The sequence below is a fragment of the Microtus ochrogaster genome, linkage group LG8 (genome assembly GCF_000317375.1).
Source record: "Microtus ochrogaster isolate Prairie Vole_2 linkage group LG8, MicOch1.0, whole genome shotgun sequence".
Lineage (NCBI taxonomy): Eukaryota > Metazoa > Chordata > Mammalia > Rodentia > Cricetidae > Microtus > Microtus ochrogaster.
Window position 1 is genome coordinate 20,717,098 of NC_022033.1, and position 23,220 is coordinate 20,740,317.

General features: G+C 54.5%; 1 protein-coding gene across 5 annotated transcripts in view; it reads right to left on the bottom strand.

The window, feature by feature from the left end:
* Positions 1-2,513: 2,513 nt before the first annotated feature.
* The window catches only part of Src (SRC proto-oncogene, non-receptor tyrosine kinase), a 46,392-nt gene continuing 25,685 nt past the window's right edge, over positions 2,514-23,220 (bottom strand). For 2 of the 5 annotated variants that reach the window (XM_026787113.1, XM_026787112.1), the window contains 14 exons: positions 17,030-17,186; positions 15,837-16,094; positions 14,590-14,689; positions 14,362-14,379; positions 12,257-12,289; positions 11,401-11,499; positions 11,159-11,262; positions 9,721-9,870; positions 8,569-8,724; positions 7,023-7,202; positions 6,075-6,151; positions 5,062-5,215; positions 4,841-4,972; positions 2,514-4,595 (listed from right to left, as the gene is read on the bottom strand). In XM_026787113.1, the coding sequence (XP_026642914.1) occupies positions 4,387-4,595; positions 4,841-4,972; positions 5,062-5,215; positions 6,075-6,151; positions 7,023-7,202; positions 8,569-8,724; positions 9,721-9,870; positions 11,159-11,262; positions 11,401-11,499; positions 12,257-12,289; positions 14,362-14,379; positions 14,590-14,689; positions 15,837-16,086 (1,662 nt within the window). In that variant the 5' untranslated portion in view covers positions 16,087-16,094; positions 17,030-17,186 and the 3' untranslated portion in view covers positions 2,514-4,386. The remainder of the gene's footprint in view (positions 4,596-4,840; positions 4,973-5,061; positions 5,216-6,074; positions 6,152-7,022; positions 7,203-8,568; positions 8,725-9,720; positions 9,871-11,158; positions 11,263-11,400; positions 11,500-12,256; positions 12,290-14,361; positions 14,380-14,589; positions 14,690-15,836; positions 16,095-17,029; positions 17,187-23,220) is intronic. The other 3 variants (XM_026787114.1, XM_005363020.3, XM_005363021.3) reach the window with 3 other exon arrangements.

Consider the following 23,220-nt stretch of genomic DNA (forward strand, 5'->3'; position numbering starts at 1 on the left):
AAAAAAAAAAAAAAAAAAAAAAAAGCAAACAAAAATTATTAAAAAAAAAGAAGAAAAGAAAAAAACGAGAAAGCAACTGGCAGAAGTGACCCACTGACAGATGGCCCCAGGGATCCATGACTCTTCCCAGAGTTCCAGAGGTACCAGACACACGGGTGCACAGGAGGCTCTGCAGACCCGAATCCGGTCTCTGCAGCACCTTCCCACAGCTTTGTCTGCCTGTCTTTCTCTCTCAGAGAACCGCAGTTTGGAATCTACAAGAGAAAACTAGAAAAGGAAACAGATGAGAGAAAAGGCACACAGTGTGCATGCATGTGCATGTGCCTGCACGCATGTGCATGTGTGCATGTGTATACACATGGATGTGTGAGGCAGGTCTGCTTTGGAGAATTCCCTAAGGGAGCAGAGGACAGGTGAGACGCTCTGGTGGGCAGCACGGGAACAGCAGGCCATGTTGCTGTGGGTAGACACCACACGCTCGCAATCCACAGCTAACACACCTCTCACACACAGACACTACACAACTCCCAGACACCCCACAAAGAATGTACACCCCAAACCCCAACTACCCCATACAGCCCAATAACACCCCACATCACACATACAATGTGTACCCCTACCACGCCCTCCCTTAGAACCCATACACACCCTGTACCCCAATCACACCCTAGATCCCATGCTCATCCTCATAGTCCACACCCTACACTCACTACACAAGGCAGGGAGGTCAGGGCATGCCCTAGAGGAAGGCAGGAGCATGAGGGCTGGCCTGCAAGCCATGAGCAGACATCACATACAAACACACATCCAGAGCTGGGGCAGTGCTGAACACAGATGGACCTCTGTTCTGAGCTTTTCTGTGAAGGAACCAATGGCCAGAAGATCAGATGTGAGCCAGGAAATGGGGGCTCAAGGGACAGAGAAAAGGAAAAGGGTAAACACCCAGTCATTCCACAACCTCAGGGGAGATGCCCTATCTGTTGAGCAAGAGAGGCAGACAGGTCTGGGGCAGACAGGTCTGGGGCAGACAGGTCTGGGGTACAAGTGACGTTTGGTTTTTCCTTACTTATGCTTTTCTGAGTCATCCAATTCTGCAAGTAGGAACATACATTACTCTTGTCCCTTGTCCCAGGGAAATGTTTTCCCAGAAGACAACTGTGTGCAGAGAAGGAGCCCAGAAACAGAAAGGAACCCAGGGTCTCATGCGTTGAAGCAGCTGGAGGCCCAGGCCAAACCATGGCCTCCCCTGCTGTCTGCACCTGTCCATGTCTCGCACATGCAGAGCCCCAGTGAAGGGAAACCTGACACGGGTCAGAGTGTGGGACTAGAAACTAGAGAAGGAACTGGTGGGGAGCGGGAGGGAAGTGACCACTGCCTCCCTCCTGTGCACAGATTTAGCCCCATGGGCCGAGTCTGCGGACATCTCAACCAACTCCCCAGCACCTGTCCCAGTGGGTGGAACTCTGTGAACCACCGTGACAGCCCCTGAAGATTCCAGGGCGCAGGGAGAACTTGCAGGGTGCTCTGTGGCCGCTGACATGTTTTGAAGGTTGGATAGGCGTTTACAGCCAGTAAGAGGAAAGAGATTTCCAGAGTAGAGCCAGGTCAGGCCCAGAGTGTGACGCAGGAAAGGGAAAGCCAGAGAGAGCATTGCATGGAGGCGAATGTCAACTCATGCCACCTGCTGCAGCATGCACGGCTCATACGGGTCACTTCCACTCTCAGATCACAGTGTGTGTGTGTGTGTGTGTATGCGCACATGAGCACACTAAGAAGATTCGTGGGTAAGCTCCTATTCACGCCCACCTTGCTCCCAGCACACATTTTGAAGAAAACAGGACGGAAAGTTGAGGCCACCTTACACAAAGGTCCTTCAGCAGCTGAAGTGGAATGGGAAGAACGGGGTGGCCTCGGGTGCCCACTGTGGTCCTGGCTTGTAAAGTGGACATGAACTGAGATGTGTTCTGGTTTGAACTGAGCAGCTAGCAAAGACTTGCAGGCCCAGGTTTACTCTGAAGAAATCTCTGCAGGTCTCCAGATGGGCCAGGGACAAGGCAAGGCAGGTGGCATGGCTTCTCCCCATTCAAGGTTTGCATGGGTTCACCCCTGTCCAACCCAGCCCCACCAGGATACACACCCAGAGCCTTTGAGATCACCGGAACACACATGCACACAGAGAGAGAGTCTTTAAGATCAGGACACACACACACAGAGTCTCTGAGATCACCAGGACACACACACACAGTCTTTGAGATCACCCATGAACACACTCCATGCAGCCTGGAATGTGCCCCATTCTGCCAGGTACCCATATCTCACAAGCATCCTTGTCCTAAACTGGGTGCTTCCCCCAGACCCTCAGATGGGATATGCTGTGCCTGTCCCATCTGATCATATCACCTCCAGGCCTGGAAGCCACTCAGCAGCAGGGATCAAGGCGCCTACGGGCTGTGTCCCCTCACATCCAGGACCCTCCCACACATAGTAGACATTCAATAAACGGTTGGCCAAACTGAGGTCTGTTTGTGTTTAATCAGACAGTATGCAAAGTATGTACAACCAGTTCTGGGTCCCCCTCCCTCCAAGTCTGGGCCATGGAATGAGGGATCCCCAAGCCCTACCCAGAGCTGGGGAGGGGGTCCCCAAGGCCTCTGCATAGTCATCTGAAATCTACAAAACACTGTTAAAAAATAAAGAAAGAAAGAAAAAGAAAACAGAACAGTTGAGGCCACCGTATGCAAAGGTCCGTGGGTAGCTGGAGTGGGTGGGAAGAATGGGGTGGCAAGCTCAGACCTGCCAGGTGGACGGGAAAACTGGGCAAGAGACAATGGGAGGAAAGTGGAAATGTCAGGGCAGGCCAAGCTTGGCCTCCTTCCCTGCAGGCAGGGCCTGGCTGGCTCAAAGCCCCTGCAGTGGGGACATTATTGCTGTGATGGGGCAGTGGGTGAAATGGTCATGTCTGGGGAGAGAGTAGGGGTGTTTTTACATGTTAAATATGGACACAGGGGAAGACACATGTACACACACACAGGGGAAGACACACAGGCAAATGTACATACACACATACACACAGAGGCCCTCAGCAGAGATGCCACAAACCATCAACTACCCACCTTACAGATGGGGACACTGAGGCAGAGAGAAGCTACCACACACCCCAAGGCTGGGCAGAAGAGTCAGGGACTGAGCAGTCAGCTGACTGCTGTGGCAGAGCTGTGCTCTCCTGGACCCCAGCTGTGATTGATACAGAGGCTGAACAATGGCCACAGCTGGAGAGATTGCAGCTCCCAGAGAGGGCAAGGCCAGTGTTGATACACAGCAGTGAGGGTCCATACCCTCCCTTCCCTGACCAAGGAGCTCCCTTCCCTCCCCGCGAGCTAAGGAGTACCAGCATGGGGCCAGGTGTTGAAATGATTGGGACAAAGGACAGCTAGGGCTCCCAGTTTCTTAGCTCTTCTACTTCCACTTGATTGCCTCTGCAGCCCGAGAGCTCACTCCATCTCATGGCTGGCTCTTAAGGTCAAAACCCACCACCCGCACTGTGACTGAGCCTGGTCCACACCATCACTCTGCACCCCATTCCTGACTCAGCATTATGCTTGCCCCCATTCTTCCCCCACGACAAACCCATGAGCTTCAATGGCAGCCTAACTCCGCCACCTTTAACCCATTCTCAGGCCCCAGCCTGTCCAGTGCCTTTGAGGACAGTTCTCATTGGTTCCTGAGGAAGACAGAGGGAGCACCAGGTGCTAACCCACCTCAACCCTGAACTGCCCGTGGTCTTGGGCAAGTCACAGTCACTCCTGGATTCAGGTTTTCTGACAGAGAAATGAGGGTAATGTGTCGGTGATCACCAAGGGTCCCATGTGGAGGACAGGGCTGAAGGAAGGCTCACCCTGACTCGTATCCCAGTGTGTGGGGCCTTGGACTGTCTAGCTGAGAGCCATGGAAGATGGTTCTAGACCCAGTGTTCCACCCAGAAGCCTCCAACAAGGATGGCCAGGGCAGGAAGTACATATGGGCCTCTTCCTCTTTGGAAAGGCTCTTTGGCCAGTTTGAAACAGACCCAGGGTGAAGAATGTGGGAGGAGTCAGGTGAGTGGAGAGGGCTGAGGCTGGAAACCACCCCAGGCCTGATCTTCACCCAGGGTCTCCTGAGAGAAGGAGGCTGACTCCAGACAGAATACAGAGTGGGCCTGGGCAGGCTATGGGACAGTCACTGTACCAGCCTCAACCTGTCCTTCCAGTCTGCCCCTGTCCCTGAAGCCCTTCCATGCTCCAGAAGGGGCATTGCTGAGGCAACCCAGCCCCAGAGAGAGGGTGACGGAGGCAGGTGCATCAGAGGCCACACCCAGAAGCCTAGGGTGAAGTCCTGTGCACACAGTTCCTATAGGTTCTCCCCAGGCTGGTACTGAGGCTCGGTGGACGTGAAGTAATCCTCCAGGAAGGCCTGCAGGTACTCGAAGGTGGGCCGCTCCTCAGGCTCCTTCCGCCAACACTGGCACATGAGATCGTGCAGGGACTCGGGGCACTCAGGGGGACAAGGCATCCGGTAGCCCCGCTCCACCTGGTCCAGCACCTCACGGTTCACCATTCCTATGAACAGAGGGCTGTGAGGAGGCGGAGCCAGAGACTGACGCAGCCTAGACAGCTTTTAGCTTATGGTGGATAAAGCCCTGTCTCTGAGACTGAGAGTCAGCCTGAGATAGGAGATTAGCCCCTTTTGGTATTCAGCCCCAGAAAGAGGAAGCCCAGAGGTGGTGTGTGTGGGGTGGGGAGAGAGGTGAGCAAAGGTCAAAGGGCAAAGGTCAGGGACACAGGTGTAGGTGTAGCCCCCTCACCAGGGTAGGGCACCCGTCCCTTAGTGGTGAGCTCGGTCAGCAGGATCCCAAAGGACCACACGTCTGACTTGATGGTGAATCTGCCATACAGAGCAGCTTCGGGAGCAGTCCACTTGATGGGAAATTTGGCACCTGAAGGCAAGAAGGCACAGGGTGTCACCACCAGTTTCACTTCCACCTGGTGGCCTGACATCATCGGATGCACCCCCGGGAGCTCCCACCTTGCCGGGCTGTGTATTCATTGTCTTCTATGAGTCGGGCTAGACCAAAGTCAGCCACCTTACACACCAGATTCTCTCCAACCAGGATATTGGCGGCTCGGAGGTCCCGGTGCACGTAGTTCATCCGCTCCACATAGGCCATACCTGAGGCGATCTGTAGAGACAGAGAGCCTGGCTCAGGGACCAAGCCACACCCATCCCGGGGCTGTAAGCAGGTATTCCAGGTCATCCCCAGGCATAGAGAGACGGCCAAAGGCCTTGCCCATCCCATGTCTTTTCAAGCAAGGAATTCATTCAGCTTATAATAAACACCACTGGTCTGAAAAAGGAGACCATGGCTGGACAGATTGCTCAGTGGTTAAGGCACTGTGTCTGCTCTTCCAGAGGCCTTGAGTTCAATTCCCAGCAACCACAGGGTGGCTCACAAGCATCTATAATGGGATCTGATGCCTTCTTCTGGCATGCGGGCATATGAGCAGACAGTGCACTCACACTTAAAAGAAAATGCATAAATAAATAAAATTTTTAAAAAGAAGAAGTAGACCAGAGCTCAGTGGGGGAGGAGGACAGGCAAAGGACAATGCTGCCAAGGAAGCAGGGGGGGATAAAAAAGAGGTCCCCGATGACCCACAGACACAGGCACAGGCCTGGTCCTGCCTGTTATCCCAAGTCCCCTCTCTGAGCCTCGGTTTCCTCATCTATCAAATGCAAGCAATACATTTTAAACTTTTAATATTTTATTTTTAATTATGCCTGTGTCTGTCCTTTGCCTGTCCTCTTCCCCCACTGAGCTCTGGTCTACTTTTTCTTTTTAAAAATTTTATTTATTTATGCATTTTCTTTTAAGTGTGAGTGCCCAGATATGGTGAGCAGCCCAGAACTACCAACCCAGGCATTAGCAAGAGCTCCAGAGTGGCAAGGTGAGATTTGGACATGATGACAGCAGGCCTCCTAGAGGGGGCGCTCTGACCCGAGGGCTAAAGGTGTGTGGGAAGGAGGGAGGGGAGACTTACCTGAGCAGCCATGTCCACCAGCTGGGGTAGCCGCAGATATTTGCCCGTTTCCCCCTTGAGAAAGTCCAGCAGACTCCCTGCAGAGAGAAAGCCAGCTCTAGCCTTGCCAGGGTTTCCCTGTGCAGGAAGCTGTGGCTCCCAGACCCTGGCCACCTGAGTGCTTGGAGCTAGACCAAAGAATCCTACTGGCCCTTGTAGTAAGGTGTGTGTGTGTGTGTGTGTGTGTGTGTGTGTGTGTGTGTGTGTGTGTTGGGGGGAGTGTTAGATGCAAAAGACCATGTATAAAGCCCAACAGACATTATGTTTATCTGGACCAAGTCTGCCAGTCTGCCAGCCGGTGGCTTCCTGGGGGCTGGAGCTGAAGAGTTCTATCTATCACTAAGAGCAGTAGGGAACTCTGGGGTAATGTGGGTGATATATAGATATATAGATATATATTTGTTTTGAGACAGCGTCTTAAGTAGCCTAACTCACTATGCAATGGAGGCTGACCTTGAACTCTTGATCTTCCTCCTTCTACCCCCTCAGTGCTGGGACTACAGGTATATGACATGTAATCGGTGCAGTGCTGGGGAGGGGGGTCAAACCTACAGCCAAGCCTTAAGTGTGCTAGGCAAGTACTCTACCAACTGAGCTACATCCCCAACCCCACATTGCTGTTTACTGAGACAGTCTTGGTATGTAGCCAACCTGGCCTCAAACTCAAGATGCTCCTGCTTCAACCCCCTGGGTACTGGGATTATAGGTGTAAGCCACCACACCACCCAGCAACAACAGGGATCTTGACGGTGGTAAAGGACAAAGGTTAATCCTTTTAAAAAGGTATTATTAAGGCAGTTGCTCAGGTAACCTGAGTTACCTCGTCAAGGGTTGGCTCAGGGTAGGACGTTCCCTTGCGTGCCCTGCCCTGCCCAGGCACCCGAATGGATCTCCAGGCACAGGCCTTACCCTTGCTCATGTACTCCGTCACGATGTAAATAGGTTCCTCCGACACCACGGCATACAGCTGCACCAGTTTCTCATGCCTCAGTTTCTTCATGACTTGGGCCTCCTGCAGGAAGGCCTCTGGAGACATGGTGCCTGGCTTCAGGGTTTTGATGGCAACCCTCGTTGTGCCGTTCCAGGTGCCTGTGGGAGAGGGACATAGTGACCTCAGTACGGGCCACCTTTCTGTTGCACGGGGCCAGGCCAGCCTACATGGGTGCCCATCTCAGCTCATGGAATGGGCTCAGCCAAGGCCAGGGGGACCTTACTGAGACTGTATTCCCACTTATATAATGGACTCGAGGAATGGAGACTCCTCCCAGGGCTGTGACATGAGTGCCTGAAACCTGCTAACAGACCGTAACCGCTACTAGACACTGACTGATCAGGAATGTTGCCAGAAAGCAGGACGGCAGCCTGGCGGGTGGGTGACCATGGTTCTGCCCAGAGGGCTCAGTCAGTGCTTCAGGCATCAGCAATGAGAACATAAGACACAAGAGGGAGCCTGTGTCTGGGGCCACTGGGGACACCAGAACGAGAGTTCTGCAGGGTTGGCACCATACAAGCAGGGGAACTGACAGGCCAGCCTTGGGTCCTCCTTGTCACAGGACTGGATCCGAGGTGGCACAGGTCAGCTCCTAGTCTTCTTGAGTCAGGTCACTCGGGGATCTGATTATGGTGATTCCTGGTCTGTGCAGAACCCCAGAGAGAGGTGGGAGGCCCTCTAAGATCCCCAATATACAATTGCCAAGAATCATAGTGAGACGGGCCAAGGCTGGGGCTCACCCAGGTTCTGCCTAAACCCTCCTGTAGGTCTGAGCTTAGGAGCTGGCTTTTCCCCTGCTCTTTCTCTTCACAGCCCAGGACTTTCTTCCCCCACCTGGCCCCAACCCCTCTAGCACCCTCAGAAGGGAGAAAGTGAATGGTACAGCCACTGCAGCCCCAACCAATTCCCCTCTACTCCTGGTGGCCAGAGAGCAGCTAGTGTCAGAGGGACCTGGGGTGTCTGTGGCTAATTATCTCAGGGGACTCCCGGTGGCTCCAGCGTTAGACGGGAAATGGAATCAGGACACTGACTTCCCACAAATCCTTCCCCACAGCACTTTCTCTTTCTGTGCCAAGCTAATATGCAGATGCCTCTTGAAGCTTAATTCAGGAGGCTGAGGCCTGACCAGACACTCACCGGCTCTGGAGGACAGTGGTGCCTAGGCTCCAGCAGCTCTGGGTGCACAATTCCCCTAGTCTTTACATGCATGGGCTACAAGGAGTCGGCTGTGCCCATCTCAGTGCTGACCCCAGCTGGGTCACAGTTGGGGTATAGGGGCATGAGCAAGTAAGTATGTTACATGTGGGTTTAAAAGTGTCGCAGGAAACGTGATACTCTGTACGGTTAATTACAATAATACAATAAAAACGGAGACTAGCTGCTCAGCAGAGACAATTAAAGAGAGGGGGACCCAAAGTCTTGAGCTGTCTGTCTGGGGTGGGGACAGGGGTGTGTGTTCCTTACCCATCCACACCTCTCCGAAGCAGCCCTGGCCCAACTTGACCTCCAGACGCAGGGACTCCCGGGGGATCTCCCAGGCATCCTTGGCCAGGCCCTGGGTCTGCGGCTTGGATGTGGGACACACGGTAGTGAGGCGGTGGCACAGGCCATCGGCATGTTCTGAAGATGGAGGCAGGGAATGGGGCTCAGGCAGGGTCACACAGCAGGCTGGCTTCCCTGTCCCGAGGGCACAGCCCTACACACCATGTACACACCAGCTCTGGGGACAGGTAGACACATGCCTGTGCACTCCACTCCCCACAGGCCCACAACACGAAAGTCCCTGCCCAACGCACTCATTCACTCATCCACCAGACTGGAGGGTGCAAGAGGACCAGGAGGGACAGGTATGGGTGCCTACCCCAGGGAGTCCACGGATACCACCCCTACCCCAGTCATCTATCAAGCTCCCCTGGTCACCTCTCAGGACCACAGACGTGACAGAGGATAGTTTGGGAGGGGGGAGTCAAGCTTTGGGAATCCTTCGGGAGCCCTGGAAGGCATTCCAGACAAAGAGGTTCCTGGCCTGGCTTGAGGGGTAACTAGGGTCATACCCCAAACAACACACAGCCTGTGCCAGGGACCAAGACAAGATCAACTGTGGTGTTGGAAAAGCTGCCAGGAGGTGGGTAAGTGAGGTTGGAGGAACTGACGGGTATTTAGCCACCAGGGCTTGGAGCTTTGCCCTAGTGGATTTAGACTAGGAACCAAATAAGCCCCAGAGCAGAGGCAGACAGACAGATGGATAGAGAGGCAGCTGGTCCTAGAGAAGCCAGAGGCCCAGGCTGAGGGGACAGTTCTAGTAGCTTATGCCCGCAGATGCCAGGCAAGAAGGGCACAAGGCCTGCACCCCAGCTCCAGCCCCCTGCTGTTCTCCTCCTCTCCCAGGAACTGGTTCAGACCAGTCTTAGGGCGGCAGAAACAATCATCACCAGCCCCTCCACCCCTCCCTTCTAGCTTGCTCAAGGCAGACCCCTTCTCACCAACCAGCTGCAGGAGAGGAGGGGGCTGGGCAGGAAGAGGGAGGGAGCAGATGGAAAAGAGGCACCCTATGGTATCCCACGCCCCTCCTGGGGTGGCAGCCAGTGAGTTCCCACACAGCCAGGGGACACTCACTGGAGTAGTAAGCCACTAACTGCTGCAGGCTGTTGAACTGGGTGCGGGAGGTGATGTAGAAACCACCGCTGTCCAGTTTGCGGATCTTGTAGTGTTTCACGTTGAGGCCCTTGGCATTGTCGAAGTCAGATACAGAGAGGCAGTAGGCACCTGTGGACAAACAGGGAGGAGACGTCCCTGGCACCCTGCTGATGTGCCCCTTACTTGGGGAAGTGAATTCAATCCCCACCCTTTTTCAGTATGATGAGGATTAGGTTCCAGGGCAGCCATGTGGGTGCAGCCAGGCAAGGCACAAAACCCCCAAGGCAGGACCCCCCTCCCCTCAAACTCTTAGCCCTGGTAGGATCTCTGAATCTCCAGTGTGCTCTCAATTGTGTGACCCTGACAAGCCACTGCTTGTCCTTTCTAGGCCTCAGTTTCCTCCCCTACACAAGGAGACTACTGTGAAGAGTCACGTGACCTCAGCAAGCACACTGTAAATGCTGGCTGGGGTCTGGGAATGGCCCCAGGCAGCCTTGGGTTCTTAGCTTTGTTAAATAGAGCCAGTGACAGCTGGGGTAGCATCAGAGAAGAAAGGGAGCCCAGAGGTGGAGCCCAGGCTCCAGGGATCTGACGGAAGGCCTGCCTCCCCATCACCCACTGCTGAGGCCCCTGGAGCCCCACTGGGCATCGGCAGGGAGATATGATGATCCTCTGGTAACCTGTGAGTGAGCGAGGTGGGCCTGTACCTGGGACCCATCCTTGTCTGTCTCAAAGCAACACTGGGAAGACATGGTTTCTGCAGGTGGCCCACATCGTGTCCAAACAGGAGGCACCGGCTGAAGTCCACGGCCAAGTGGGACCTCATATACACACAGTAGCACCCCTACGCCCAGTGACCACATGCTCACACCGGCCCATGCCCACCCCACCCCTGGGCCCCAGGAACCAATGCCAGGCCACATCTCACTCCTAGGCAGCGCTGGTCAACCCCAACCCAACAGTGCACAAGCACACACTGGGGCACACGCACTTTTCTATCTCCTGATGAGCCCCAGGCCCACAGGAAAGTGCCTGGCTTGGTTGTCATGGTGATGTGCTAGGAGAAGGGGCAGGACCGAGCAGGGACAGACTGTGGGGGAAGGGTGAGGCCAGGAAAGGCCCCTAGGAAAGAGGGAAGGGGAACAGAGGGGCCCCCTGCATCTGTGCCCATCCAGGAACAAGTGTGGCTGTGTGCACTCAGAGCTCCTCACTGCCTGTAACCACTCCCCGTGTGAGAAACAAAGCAGAAAGCTTTTGGGTGCCATGACCACCTCTGGATTACTAGTCTTCCCCAAGCACCACATTTAATTCCTGCTATCACCCCCACCAAAGGGCTCTTCCTCCCCATCCCATGAGCCAAACTCCTATTCACCCTCCAATACCCAGCTCAAACAGTACCCTCGAAGCTCTGGCATACCTTTTGTGGTCTCGCTCTCCCTCACAAGGAAGGTCCCTCTTGGGTTCTCAGCGCTGAGCAGTAGCCGCTCCGACTCCCGTCTGGTGATCTTGCCAAAGTACCACCTGGGACGGGAGGGACAAATTTGTGTTGGTTGGCTAGTGTTCACTGCCCACAACGCTGGCCCTGGGTACTGGTGCCACCGAGACCCAGGAGGGACGCTGCTAGTGGTGGCAGTGGCAGCAGGCACACAACATACTCACTCCTCGGCCTGGATGGAGTCGGAGGGCGCCACGTAGTTGCTGGGGATGTAACCGGTCTGTCCCGTGCTCAGCGAGTGTGCCAGCCACCAGTCTCCCTCTCTGAGCAGGTGGGAGGGAGCAAGGAATGACATCATCAGGGGAGCAGGGTCAGCAACCCTGACCTTCCCAAGTGTATGGCCAGGCTCTGCAGCAAGGGAAGCTGGACCAGCCCGTGTCCACAGCGAGCCAGCACGAGCTGGCCTGGAACTCACACCTCCCTGTCGCACTGACCCAGAAGGGCACCACCCCAAACCTCAGCAGGACTGAGCCCCGTCAGCCCAAGGACTGAGCCGAGAGGCACTGTCCAGAGTGCATAGCGGCCTTCAGGTGCCAAGGGCTGCCTTGGGAGAGAGGGAGGGAGGAAGCTCCCTGCCTAGGGGAGGAGAAGGGGTAAACAGGGTTTACATGAGATGGATGCCAGGTTAGACCTTCGATGTCTCCCCAAGCCCTGAGAGCCCTGACACCCAGTGGAGACAAGGATGGCCTTTCTGGGGCCCAGCAACAGCTCAGGCTTATCCCTTCAAACAAGACTACTTGCCCCTGCCCCAAGTCATAGCTCACTCCTAAAGGTCCTTAACTGAAACAACAGGCCTCCTCCTGCAGCCTACCCCTGTTCAGGGGGAAAGAGAAACCAGAGAAAACTGGGCCGTGCCCAAAGTCACACAGCGAGTCATGGGGAATGAGGTGGCAGAGCCCCAGTGCCCAGGGCCCTCTACACTATCTGCCCCAGGAGAGGGGAAGGAAAGAGGAAGAGGGAGGAGGACTCCTGGCAGGTTCGGGCTCTGGGCTTGGGGGGGAGGGGGAGGGGCGGAAGTACCTTTGCAGCCATCTGAATGTGAACCAGGTCTGGCTGGAGCAGGGGTCCAGAGACAGAGGAGGGAGGAGCAAGCGAGAGCCCAACCGGAGAGAAGAGGTAGAGATGGGGGTGGTGAGAGGCTGTGGCAGGGGGCCGAGGGAGAGAGCGAGAGCCAGGCAGTGCTGGGGACACTGGGAATGGGGCAAGGGGCAGCCAGAGGCCTCACATCCAAAGCAACCAAAGGGGACAGGGCAAAGGCTGGAGGTTTGAGGGAAGATCAGGGGATAGGGCTTAGGAGATAGGGTCCAGCCCTTCCCAAACCCCCTGTACAGATGGAAAGACTGAGGCTGGAGAAACAAAGGGCTCTGTGCAAGGTCACACAGCCAAGCCAGGTCCTGGGTCCCGTGGAAGGGGCCTCCCTGCGGGTACCATGAAGCTCAATGGCTCTCCAGCTCATCTCCATGCAAGGCTTGGGGGCTGGCAAGGTTGGTGTCAAGTGAGTCAGCTAGTGTTGTCCTTGGCCCCTGCCTTGACTCTGAGAAGATACACAGCAACCTCACCCCGGCCCAGAGACAGAAAGGCCCGAGCTGGAACACACCAGATGTCTGAGCATCTCTTCACACAGCTTTACAGAGGCCAGGTGAGCACCAGCCCTGTCTCCGCTGGTGCTGGGCCAGAGGAGTCCCTTCTAGATGGAGCCGTGCAGGACAGACACACAGGCAGGGTGCAAGCTCACCCTGCACCCATGGCCCAAACCTCCTCTCCCTCTTGGGGTACACACAGTTTCCTTATTTGACCCCCAAGGTCATCCTACAAGGAAGAAGGCAAGACTTCCACCCCCAGTTGAGCAAACTACATTTAAGAGAGGAGAAAACTGCAGTCACTCTGGCAAGAGAGACCAGTGTTTTCTTTATAGAGTTGGGGAAACTGAGGCATGGAGTAGAAGAAGATTTGCCCAAAGCTACAGACTCAGGTCCAAAGCATTCTAAAATCTTTCAATCCAAAGCATCCATCTCCACAATGGGGAAAATGAGACACAGAGAGAGCCATGATTTGAACAAAGCCACACAGCATAGTCAATGGCAGAGAGAGGCTGAGATTAAGGGGCCTCTGATGTCCACAGCCAAGCGCAGCCACCTGAATCTACAGAGGCTGAAACCCCAGAAGCAAGGGGACAAGATGGCAGTCTAGGAAAAGGAGAGCAAATGTCCAGGTTCCATCCAGGGTTTGCTACTCAGTAGCCATGTGACCTTGGACAAGGGCCTTCACAACTCTGAGCCTCAGTTTCCCCGTCTCTAAAATAGAGCCAGCCCCTCCCCTATGACTGCTGCCCCAGGGTCAGAGATAACAGACGAAGGGGTGTGGGCAAGAGTGACTGGGACAGCTCGTGGCACCTGCTCGCTTTGGCCCACAGAGGGCAGTCCCACCCTGGATCCTGAGGGATGAACAGGAGTTGACCAGGTGGACACAGGAGAAGGCATAGTCAGGCAAACGGAGCAGCATGCACACACACGGATCAGGAGGCACGAGCAGAAAGGCACGTCGGGATGTGGGAAGCTGGCCTCCTTGGCCAGGCCTGTGTGACTCTCAGAGAGGGATTCCTCTACCCTCCAGAACATCCCAAATCAAATTCTCCAAACCTTACCTGCTCCAAGGAGAGTTCCCCACAGCCCAGCACACACCTCCAACCACCAGCTGCCCCCTCCCAGAGATGTTGCTCACCTGCCGAAGCTCACTGTCCTTCCTCAGACCGGCAGCCCCTCTCCATCTTTTGGGGACCATCTTTTGGGGACCCCAGACTACTTCTACCGCCCCTGGCCTGGCCTGGGGTAGCCCACTCCCCACCACACTGCCTCCCTCCCTGGCCTCCAGAACGCACTGGGTCTTGTATACAGTTGGCACTCAACGTGGAATCGCAAACCCAAAAAGGGAGGAGGTGAGCTAACAGGAAGGTGTGGGAAGAAGATGGAAGGGTTGGCTTAATCGGATGGGATATAGGATAAGCTGAAGGGACAGGGACGGGGAGGGAGCTGGAGACCACACGCAGGGGCAGTGGGAGAAGCACATGCAGAGAGCAGCCCCCAGCCTCAGCGAAGCATCCCCCTCCACCTGGCCTCGGTACACACCTGACATCCACCTTCCTCCTAAGGGCCAGCGAGAGAGAAGCAGAGAGAGGGAGAAGCTGAGGTGCAAAGGCAGGGCCCAGGACAAGGGAGGACAGCGGTCAGGGTCTAGGGAAGGCCACCACCCACCAAGGGCAGAAGCGGCCCTGCGGGCTCTGCACCGCCCTCTGCCGGCAGCTCTGGGTATACACGGGTCCACGCCCCCAGTGCATTCCGGGCAGTGCCACTCACGTGTTGTTGACAATCTGCAGCCGCTCTCCTTTCTTGAAGGACAGGTCAGTCTCTGTCCGTGACTCATAGTCATAGAGGGCCACAAAGGTGGTCACCCCACCTGCAGAGAGAGGTGCAAGGTATCAGAGCCCTGAGGTTGAGAGACTGCCTTCCTCAGCGCCTGCCTAACTCTGAGAAGTGCCACACTGCCACCGAGGGAGGGAGGGGAGGGAGGAAGGGAGGGAGCTGGGGCCTGCGCCTCCCTGCCGGGCTGTAGGCTAAGCGGTCTCTGTCTAGTGTGTCTAGCTGACACAGGCAGAAGTCCAGGGGAACAGACACCCTTGCTCTGCTCAGACCCCAGCACACAGTGGGAATCCTGCCTCTGTGTGAGTGTACCAGGAAGTTCTGGGTATCTGGGCCAAGCTGCAGGGCCCTTCCCCTGGGGTCTCCCCTCACCCACAGCTGCTCCACGGACTCTTGCAGCCCACCCTCCCTTGTCTAGGGCTCCAAAATGCTTCTCAAATGAACGAATGGGTAGTGTGGCTGCGTCAGGCAGAAGTCGGCAGCCTGTCCAAGGGTCGCCTGAGGTGAGCTGTGGGGCTGGGCACCCTAGCCCATCTGCATCCCATGTGCAAGCAATGACTGCAAGTGCATAGCAGCATCTGAGTGTGTGAGGTGTAAGCACACCTGCATCTGTGTGTGCTGTATTGTCGGTGTCCGGCCTAGTTGTGTCTCCAGCACAGGGAACATTGTGAGCATTTCCATGGTATCCCCACTCAATGTGGGCGCATGCCCAATGTGGGCACATAACATGGCTGGGTCTGGCCATGAGAGGTGCTCGCATGTGGGGTGTGCAGCCGTGCGTGTGGCTGTGTCTGAGCGTGGGATGTTCCCCGTGTGGGTGTGTAGCCCTGCACTCATCTGGCAGGAGCGTGAGTCATCCGGCTCAGCTCCTCAGTGTCAGAGCTGCAGCACCTCACAGCGCCAACAGAGGGCGCAGGGGCGCACTCGGGCCACCGCACAGCGGAGTGGGGAACAAAGGCTGGATGGGAGGCGGCAGCTAGGCGGTCCAGGGCGGTTCTTCCCTTCGGACCACAGGGTTCCCTACGATCCTCTCCTTCGGAACCCGTTACGCTATGAACCCGGCAGTCCCCAAAGCGGCAGGAACCCTGCTTTCCAGTTTTGAGTTCTTCCCCACTCGCAGCCCCCGGTAAACCAAGTCCCCAGAGCCCAGAGAGGGTGCACTTAGCCCGAGGGGGAGAACAGACCTGCCAGAGGCCCCGCCCTCTGCGGGGAGGTGACAGTGTCCGAGGTATTGAAGCCTCCGAAGAGCTTGGGTTCGGCCGCCCCGGAGGTCACGAAGGCGGCGCTAGGCCCTCGATGGCCGTCGGCGGAGGCTGGCTTGCTCGGTGTCTGCGAAGCGGGGAAGGCGCCCCCAGCCCCGTGCACGTTCTCAGTGGGCTCCAGGCTGCGGCGCCTCTGGTTGGCGTCTTTGGGCTTGCTCTTGTTGCTGCCCATGGTCCTGGCTGGGGACGACAGAAGACCTCGAGGTAGAGGGGAGCCTCTGGGGGCAGACAAGGACCCACCCCATCCACTCGGCAAATGGGGAAACTGAGGTCCTGAGAAGGAAAAAGCCCGACTGGAAGAGCTGGCCTCACAATTTCTTCACTTGTAAAATGGGCGTATTATTGGCACCTTAAGACCGAGCTAGGGATAGAAGACAAGCCAGTCCAAAGCGTTGACCACTGCTACCCAAAGTCAGTTTCAGTCTTTCTGCGCAGGGACCCTGAGTCATATCTGTGTCCCCAGCAGACAGGAGGGGCTCGGTTAAGTCTGACCAGTTGTCTATCACCGGCCGGGGCGGGAGGCGCTAAATGTGGTGATCGCAGCAGCAGTACATACAGTATGTGGTTTGACGAAGGGATGGCGTCAACTCTCAGCTCAAAGGTCACTTCCTGGGTTGGGGAGATGGCTCAGCAAGTAAAGGCACCTGCCACAAACCCTGCTGACCACAGTTCAATCCCAGGACCCACATCATGGAAAAAAAAGGTGGAAGATGACCCTACAAGCTGTCCTCTGATTTCTGACCTTCACACATGCGTGGCACACACACACCCATAAGCACATAGAATAAATAAATAAAGTTCAATAAAAATGTTTCAAATCACCTCTTTTAGGAAGGGGCCCCCAAATCCTTTCACGAGCCCCCTGACTACTGTACCCCCCTTGGCTACATACATGCAACCCCTCTTCCTTTAATTCCTACAACTGTTCACTGGTGGGCACAGAGTGAGGTACACAGCAGGTGCTTAATAAAGAGCCAAATGAATGATGAGTGGTGAGAGAAATTTGAGCCCAAAGATGAAGCCCCCGAGGAAACCATGTTGAAGGTTCCGTGGCATCCAATGCCCTGCTGTGCTCCTCCTGCTGGGCTTGGGTCCCCTCTCTCATCTCCGCTAACCTGGTGAGCAGCAAGGCTACCCCAGTGGATCTGGGGAACAGCCTGAGGGCTTGGCACAAACACCAGCTGGGGTGTCTGGGGTCTGCCTCTCCTGCTGTGCGTCCCTAGGCGAGTCGCTCCCCTTCTCTGGGCCCCAGTGTCCACATCTGCAGAGCCTCTGTGGGGATGTGAACATGGAAACTGTTAGACCGTTAGAAGCCTCCCCTTGCCAAAACACCCTGTGGCCCTTCCAAACATTCTGGGAATGAGAGAAAGAGAGGTGACCGCAGGCGGGGAGGCTCAGAAGCCGAGCCCTCCGTTCTGGTCTCAGCCGTCTAGTCTACGCTGGGTGTCATCCACGACATCACCTCTTCCCTTTATGTGACAGGGCTATGGCAAGAGCAGGGGTCACTCTGCACACCGGTCACTGGCGTGCGTTCTGGATGTGCCACCGGGGGTGGGGAGGGGTGGGACCCCTGGGAGCAGAAAGGCCTCAGCCTTAGGCCAGATCTCCTCACAGAACAAGTCTCCTCAGTACCAAGCCCAGCTCTGCGGCTCCTCCCCACTCCTCACTGTCTCCCCAGGACAGTAGTCCGTTAGTCCTTTATTCTCAGAGCTATGGAGCTGCACACCGGGGGTGTGGCTCAGGCTGACGCGCAGACTCGGAGAATGTGGGGCTGGGGAGACCTGTCTAAAGGCTCAAGGAATCACCAGAGACTCCTGAGGGCCAGGTCAGCAATGAGCAGCCAGAGAAAGCCTGTTTCCATGGCAACCCATTCCCTCCAGGCCTGTGCCCACCAGCACCCACAGACTCAGTGTTCTGAGGAGTCTTCTGACCAATGGGTTTCCCTACAGCCTGGCTTGCTAGAAGCCAGCCTAGTTGGCCCACTCAACCCTGGGCAGTTGTACAGTTCCTGGACACCAGGTCCTTGGCTAACCGTCCCATAAGGACTTTGAGAAACAATACAAAATACAAAACAGATTTTAAAATAAAATCTATTTACTACATATAAAAATTGTCTGAGAGCGAGAGCTTTCTTTGGAATGCACACAACATTGCATAGTGTGTCCCCCATCACTGAGGGGATCAAGAATGTCTCTTGGCAGATGTGTCTGAAGGGAGGGGGAAAACCAGGCCCTGGAAGATTCATGTCCCATCTTTTGAGGAGGTAGAACATGGGTATAGGCCCTGCTCTTGAGACTTTACACTAACCAAGGGAAGCACATATCTCCCAGTATACAGAAAAGTAAAGGGGGGCCCTTTAAAGCAAACCCAAGGGGACCTGGGCCAGAGGCTGCAATGCTGGCTGATGTGTGGAGTAGGAGTTGTCTGTGGTTAATGCGGTTATATAAACCCAGGTAGCTGAGAAGGCAGCAAGGTTGGGAACCAGCCCAGGAGTAGTGGGCTGCAGCAGAAGAGCCAGCAACACTCAGTACCCTCTGAATCTGAGGGCGAACAGACAGGGGAAACCAAGGGACTGTGGGAAAGGAAAGGAAACCCTCACACAGACTGGAGTCCAAGTCTCTTAAGACAGCCAAAAGTCAATAACTCCACCGCACCTGGAGCTTGCAGTGCAGGCTGCCAACAGAGATAACTTCCCTTCTTTGTAGACATATTTCCAAAAAGAACCCAAAGTAACCAGGCGGTGGTGGCACACGCCTTTAGCCCTAAGCACTTGGGAGACGGAAGCAGGTGGATCACTGTGAGTTCGAGGCCAGCCTGGTCTGCAGAGTGAGTTCCAGGATAGCCAGAGCTACACAGAGAAATCCTGTCTCAGAAACCAAAACAGCTACCTAAAGTAAGGGCCAGGGATATGGTTCAGTCAGTAAAGGCCTCTGTGGAGCCCGGCAACCAGAGCTCCAGCCACGGAACCAGTGAGGAGGGACCCCCAAAAGTTGTCTTCCAACCTCCACATGCTTGCCGTGGCATGTGTGTGTCCACAGTCACTTATATCATACACACACAATAACAAATAAATACCAAACTAGCAACGAACCACAGTTGAGGCCCAAGACTACATGACCTTTGAGTGTGACCTTTCTTCACTTCCAGATAAACCTGGATTTTCTTTTTTCTTTCTTAATTTATTTTTTTAAAAAAGAAAACAATCTTTTTTTCATTATACATATCAATCCAGGTTCCTACTCCCTCCCCTCCTCTTTTTTTTAATTTATTTTTACTTTACCGCTAGAAATGGAGTTATAGACAGTTGTGAGCTGCCATGTGGGTGCTGGGAATTGAACCCAGGTCCTCTGGAAAAGCAGTAAATGCTCTTAACTGCTGAGCCATCTCTTTAGCCTCCCCAACCCCCAAATTCTTTCCTAAATAAACTCACCTCTGCTTTACACCAACTCATCCTGAAATCCATCTCTGCTGCTGCACGTGCATGCAGATGTCTGAAAAGAACCCTGTGGGCCGCTGCGGCAGGCGGCCATGCGGAACTTCTGCGCACAGGTCCGCAGCACAGACCGCTGCGAATTGATGAGAGAAGCGCCCGGAATTCAACACAGAGGGCCTGTACCGGCCTCTAAACATGGTAACCAGTTCAGGTGGACTTGGAATTTCTGTCTACGAGGGGCAATGGGCACCAAACTCCTTGGGCTCCAGGCTCCCTCTCAGAGCAGCACCCAAGACAGACAGGCCACTACGAGCTACTCTGGAAACATTTGACTGAGCAGTCTTACAAAGCTGCACCCTGCTTAGTCACTGAGAGGGTCACGTTAGAGACCGAGGAACACTGGGTGTTGGTCTCCAAACCCTCCACAAGTTGGACCCTCTCTAAGCTCTTGGCAAACACTGGATCCTCATGAGCATCTAGGATGTGAGTAGTAACAGCATCCTTAGTTCACTGATGGAGAGGCCCAGGCACAGAGAAGCTGAAGAAGTTGCTGAAGTCACACAGCAAGAGTGAAAAGATGAGTGTTACAGCAGTGAGATCCACAGGACAAGCAGGGAAAAGGGCTGCTTGAGTGATCTTGCAGGAGCTCAAGGCCCCCGCAGGACCCCTGTCTTTCTCTCTTCTCTCTCTCTCTCTCTCTCTCTCTCTCTCTCGTAGGTAGGGAGTACACCAACAGAACCTTCAGCAGTATTTGGGGGGGTGTGCATACAGGGTGGAGTTGAGGCTCCTTTTGTAGGGTGCCTCTCCTGGAACTCAGACTCAAACCTCAGGCTCCCTGGAGTAGGGGTGTGACATCTGCCCAGTCACCATGAGTCACCATTTGAGGGGGTCCCCATCTCTTCCGCCACTTGAAGGCTATGAAGTAGAGATAGGTCCTGGAGGGCCGAAGGGAAACAGGGCAGGATGTGAGCTGGAAAGCTGAGGTCCCAAGAGGAAGGTGGCCCTTTCCTGTGAGTTGCATGCCTGACCACAGGCTCCTGATTAATTCCAAGACACATCCCAGTACCAATGGCCCTGGACCCGCTAGCCCAGCATCTCCCTAAGCCCACCCCATCCATGCAGTTCAGCCTGTCACCAGATACTTGCAAGTGGTGCTCTAGGAGAGCCTTGTCTGGTTGCTGAAGCATGGAACCCTGGGGAAACTCCAAAATCTCCCTCCAATATATAACCTGTCCCAACCCAGCCCCATCCCTCAAGCCCTGCCATCCTCAGAGACACAATCATGGTGTCCCCTCATGCCCACTCTAAAGATCTCAGCAAACCACACAGGCCTAATGAGATCCACAGAAAATGAGTAAGAACTGGGTGTTCATCAGGGGTTCTAAAGAAACAACTGAGGTCTGGAGAGATGGCTCAGTGGCTAAGAGCACTGGTTGCTCTTCTAGAGGACTTGGGTTCAATTCCCAGCACCCACATGGCAGCTTATACCTGTCTGTAACTCTGGTTCCAGGGATCTGACACTCACGTGACATTCGTGAAAGCAAAACACCAATGCACATAAAATAAATAGAAGGAGAAGGAGGAGGAGAAGGAGGAAGAGGAGGAGGAGGAGGAAGAGGAGGAGGAAGAGGAGGAGGAGGAAGAGGAGGAGGAGGAGGAGGAGCAGGAAGAGCAGGAGGAGCAGGAGGAAGAAGAAAAGAGCCAGGTGGTGGTGGCACACACCTTTAATCCCAGCACTTGGGAAGCAGAGATAGGCAGATGGATCTCTGTGAGTTCGAGGCCAACCTACAGAGAAACCCTGTCTTGAAAAAATGAAAAACCAAAAAAGACAAGGAGGAGGAGGAAGAGGAAAATCCCCTTTTTACTTTAGATGCTGTGTTAGGTGCCATCTGGAAATTATGTTTCACAATTATAAGTATTATCTGAGTGCTGGGGATGGAATCCCAGGTCTTGTGCTCACTAGGCAAGCAGTCCAGGACCACTGAGAACTTAAGAACCTTTGAAAGTTCCCCACAATCCCCCCATGCTGAGGCCTAAGTGGCTGGCCCAGGGTCCACTGATCTGCTCTGGGTATGGTACTCACTTCCCAGCCTCCCACTACCCAGGACTTCACACTCCTTCTCAGGGAGGCTCATGATAGTCCTTCTCCTCTGAAGCCCTGTTTCCTCTTCTCAGGGTGAGGGGGGGCCAGGCACAGCAGGGGGCGTGGCTTTGCATCTAACTGAACCTTCTCCACAAGCCACGGTGCCCTCCCAGGTTCCCACCTTTCAAATGGGCATGGGCTGGGGTGCAACTCAGTGGAGGATGCTCACCTACACGACGAGCCCCCAGTTCCATCACTAGCACCACAGTACAGACAGACAGATAGACAGACAGGGCTGGTAATAAGCCTAACATTTGGAGCTAACAGTCCATGTGACAGGGCAGAATCGGTTTCTGATAAACACTCTCCTTACAGAGAACAGAGGACCAGTGCAAGAGGGGTTGGAGGGGCCTTGAATGCCAAACACAAAGCTGGGTGCTCACAAGGGATCCCCAGTTGTCCCTACAACATAGTGAAATAGAACATGGCTGCACCCATCAAAGATGAGACCAAGGTTCAGAGAAGCCAGAGCCTGGCCCAAGGCGACAGAGGAAAGACAAGGTGCCAGCCATGCCCCTGGACCCTGCCCACCATGTGGATGGCCGCCATCTCCCGAGATACCACAGGAGTCAAAGAGTGATCACAGGCCTGGGGCTACAATGCCAGGGCAGGTGCCAGCTCACCTTTTCCTATACACACAAACTAGACAAGACTCAGTTTAAGCCTCCAAAATTAAAATGGCATGATTGTTCCTGCATAATCAAGCTTGTTGTAGGGAGGATGCAGGGTAGTGGCTTAGCAGGTGCAAAGTGACTGACCAGTATCTGCTGATGGAGTAATTTCTGTGGAAGACCTGTCCTGACCTCTGACCCCTTTTGAGTGGGGACAACACTCAAAAGCCTCACCAAGCAGCAAGGGACGGACCAGGAAAGGGATCAGAGAGTCCCAGTCTGTAGATAGTACAGAGGCCAGAGAGAACAAGAGACGACATTCTAGAGACCTGGATCAGGGGTTAAAAGTGTGCACTGCCTTGCAGAGGCCTCACTCAGTTCCCAGCACTTACACTCCCGGAGAGCTCACACACACCTGTAACCCTGCCTTTAATCTCAGGCAGACCAAAAGTACTCAGAAGGCCAAAGCAGGTGGACCTCTGTGACTTTAAGGCCAACTTGGTCACATAGTGAGTTCCAAAAAGACCCTAATGGAATTTATAAAATACATTTTTATTTTCTGTATACAAGTATTTGCTTTCATGAACATACGTGCACCTTGTTGTGCCTTGTGCCCAAAGAGGCCAGAAACGGACATTGGGTCCCTGGGAACTGGGGTACAGGCAACTGTGAGCCACCAGGTGGGTGCTGGAAACAACCCAGGTCCTCTGTAAGCACAGCCAGTGCTCTATTTATTTATTTATTTATTCATTCATTCATTCATTCATTCATTCATTATGTATACAATATTCTGTCTGTATGCCTGAAGGCCAGAAGAGGGCGCCAGACCTCTTTACAGATGGTTGTGAGCCACCATGTGGTTGCTGGGAATTGAACTCAGGACCTTTGGAAGAGTAGGCAATGCTCTTAACCACTGAGCCATCTCTCCAGCCCCCCACAGCCAGTGCTTTTAACTGTCTTTCAAGGCCTGATTTCTTTTTCTTCTTTTTTGTTTTTTGTGTGTGAGTCAAGTTTTTGGTTGTTGTGTTCGCTTTTGTGTTTTTGTTTTGAGACAGGTCTTCCTACATAGTCCTGGCTGTCCTGGAACTTACCACATAGACCAGGCTGGCCTTGAACTCA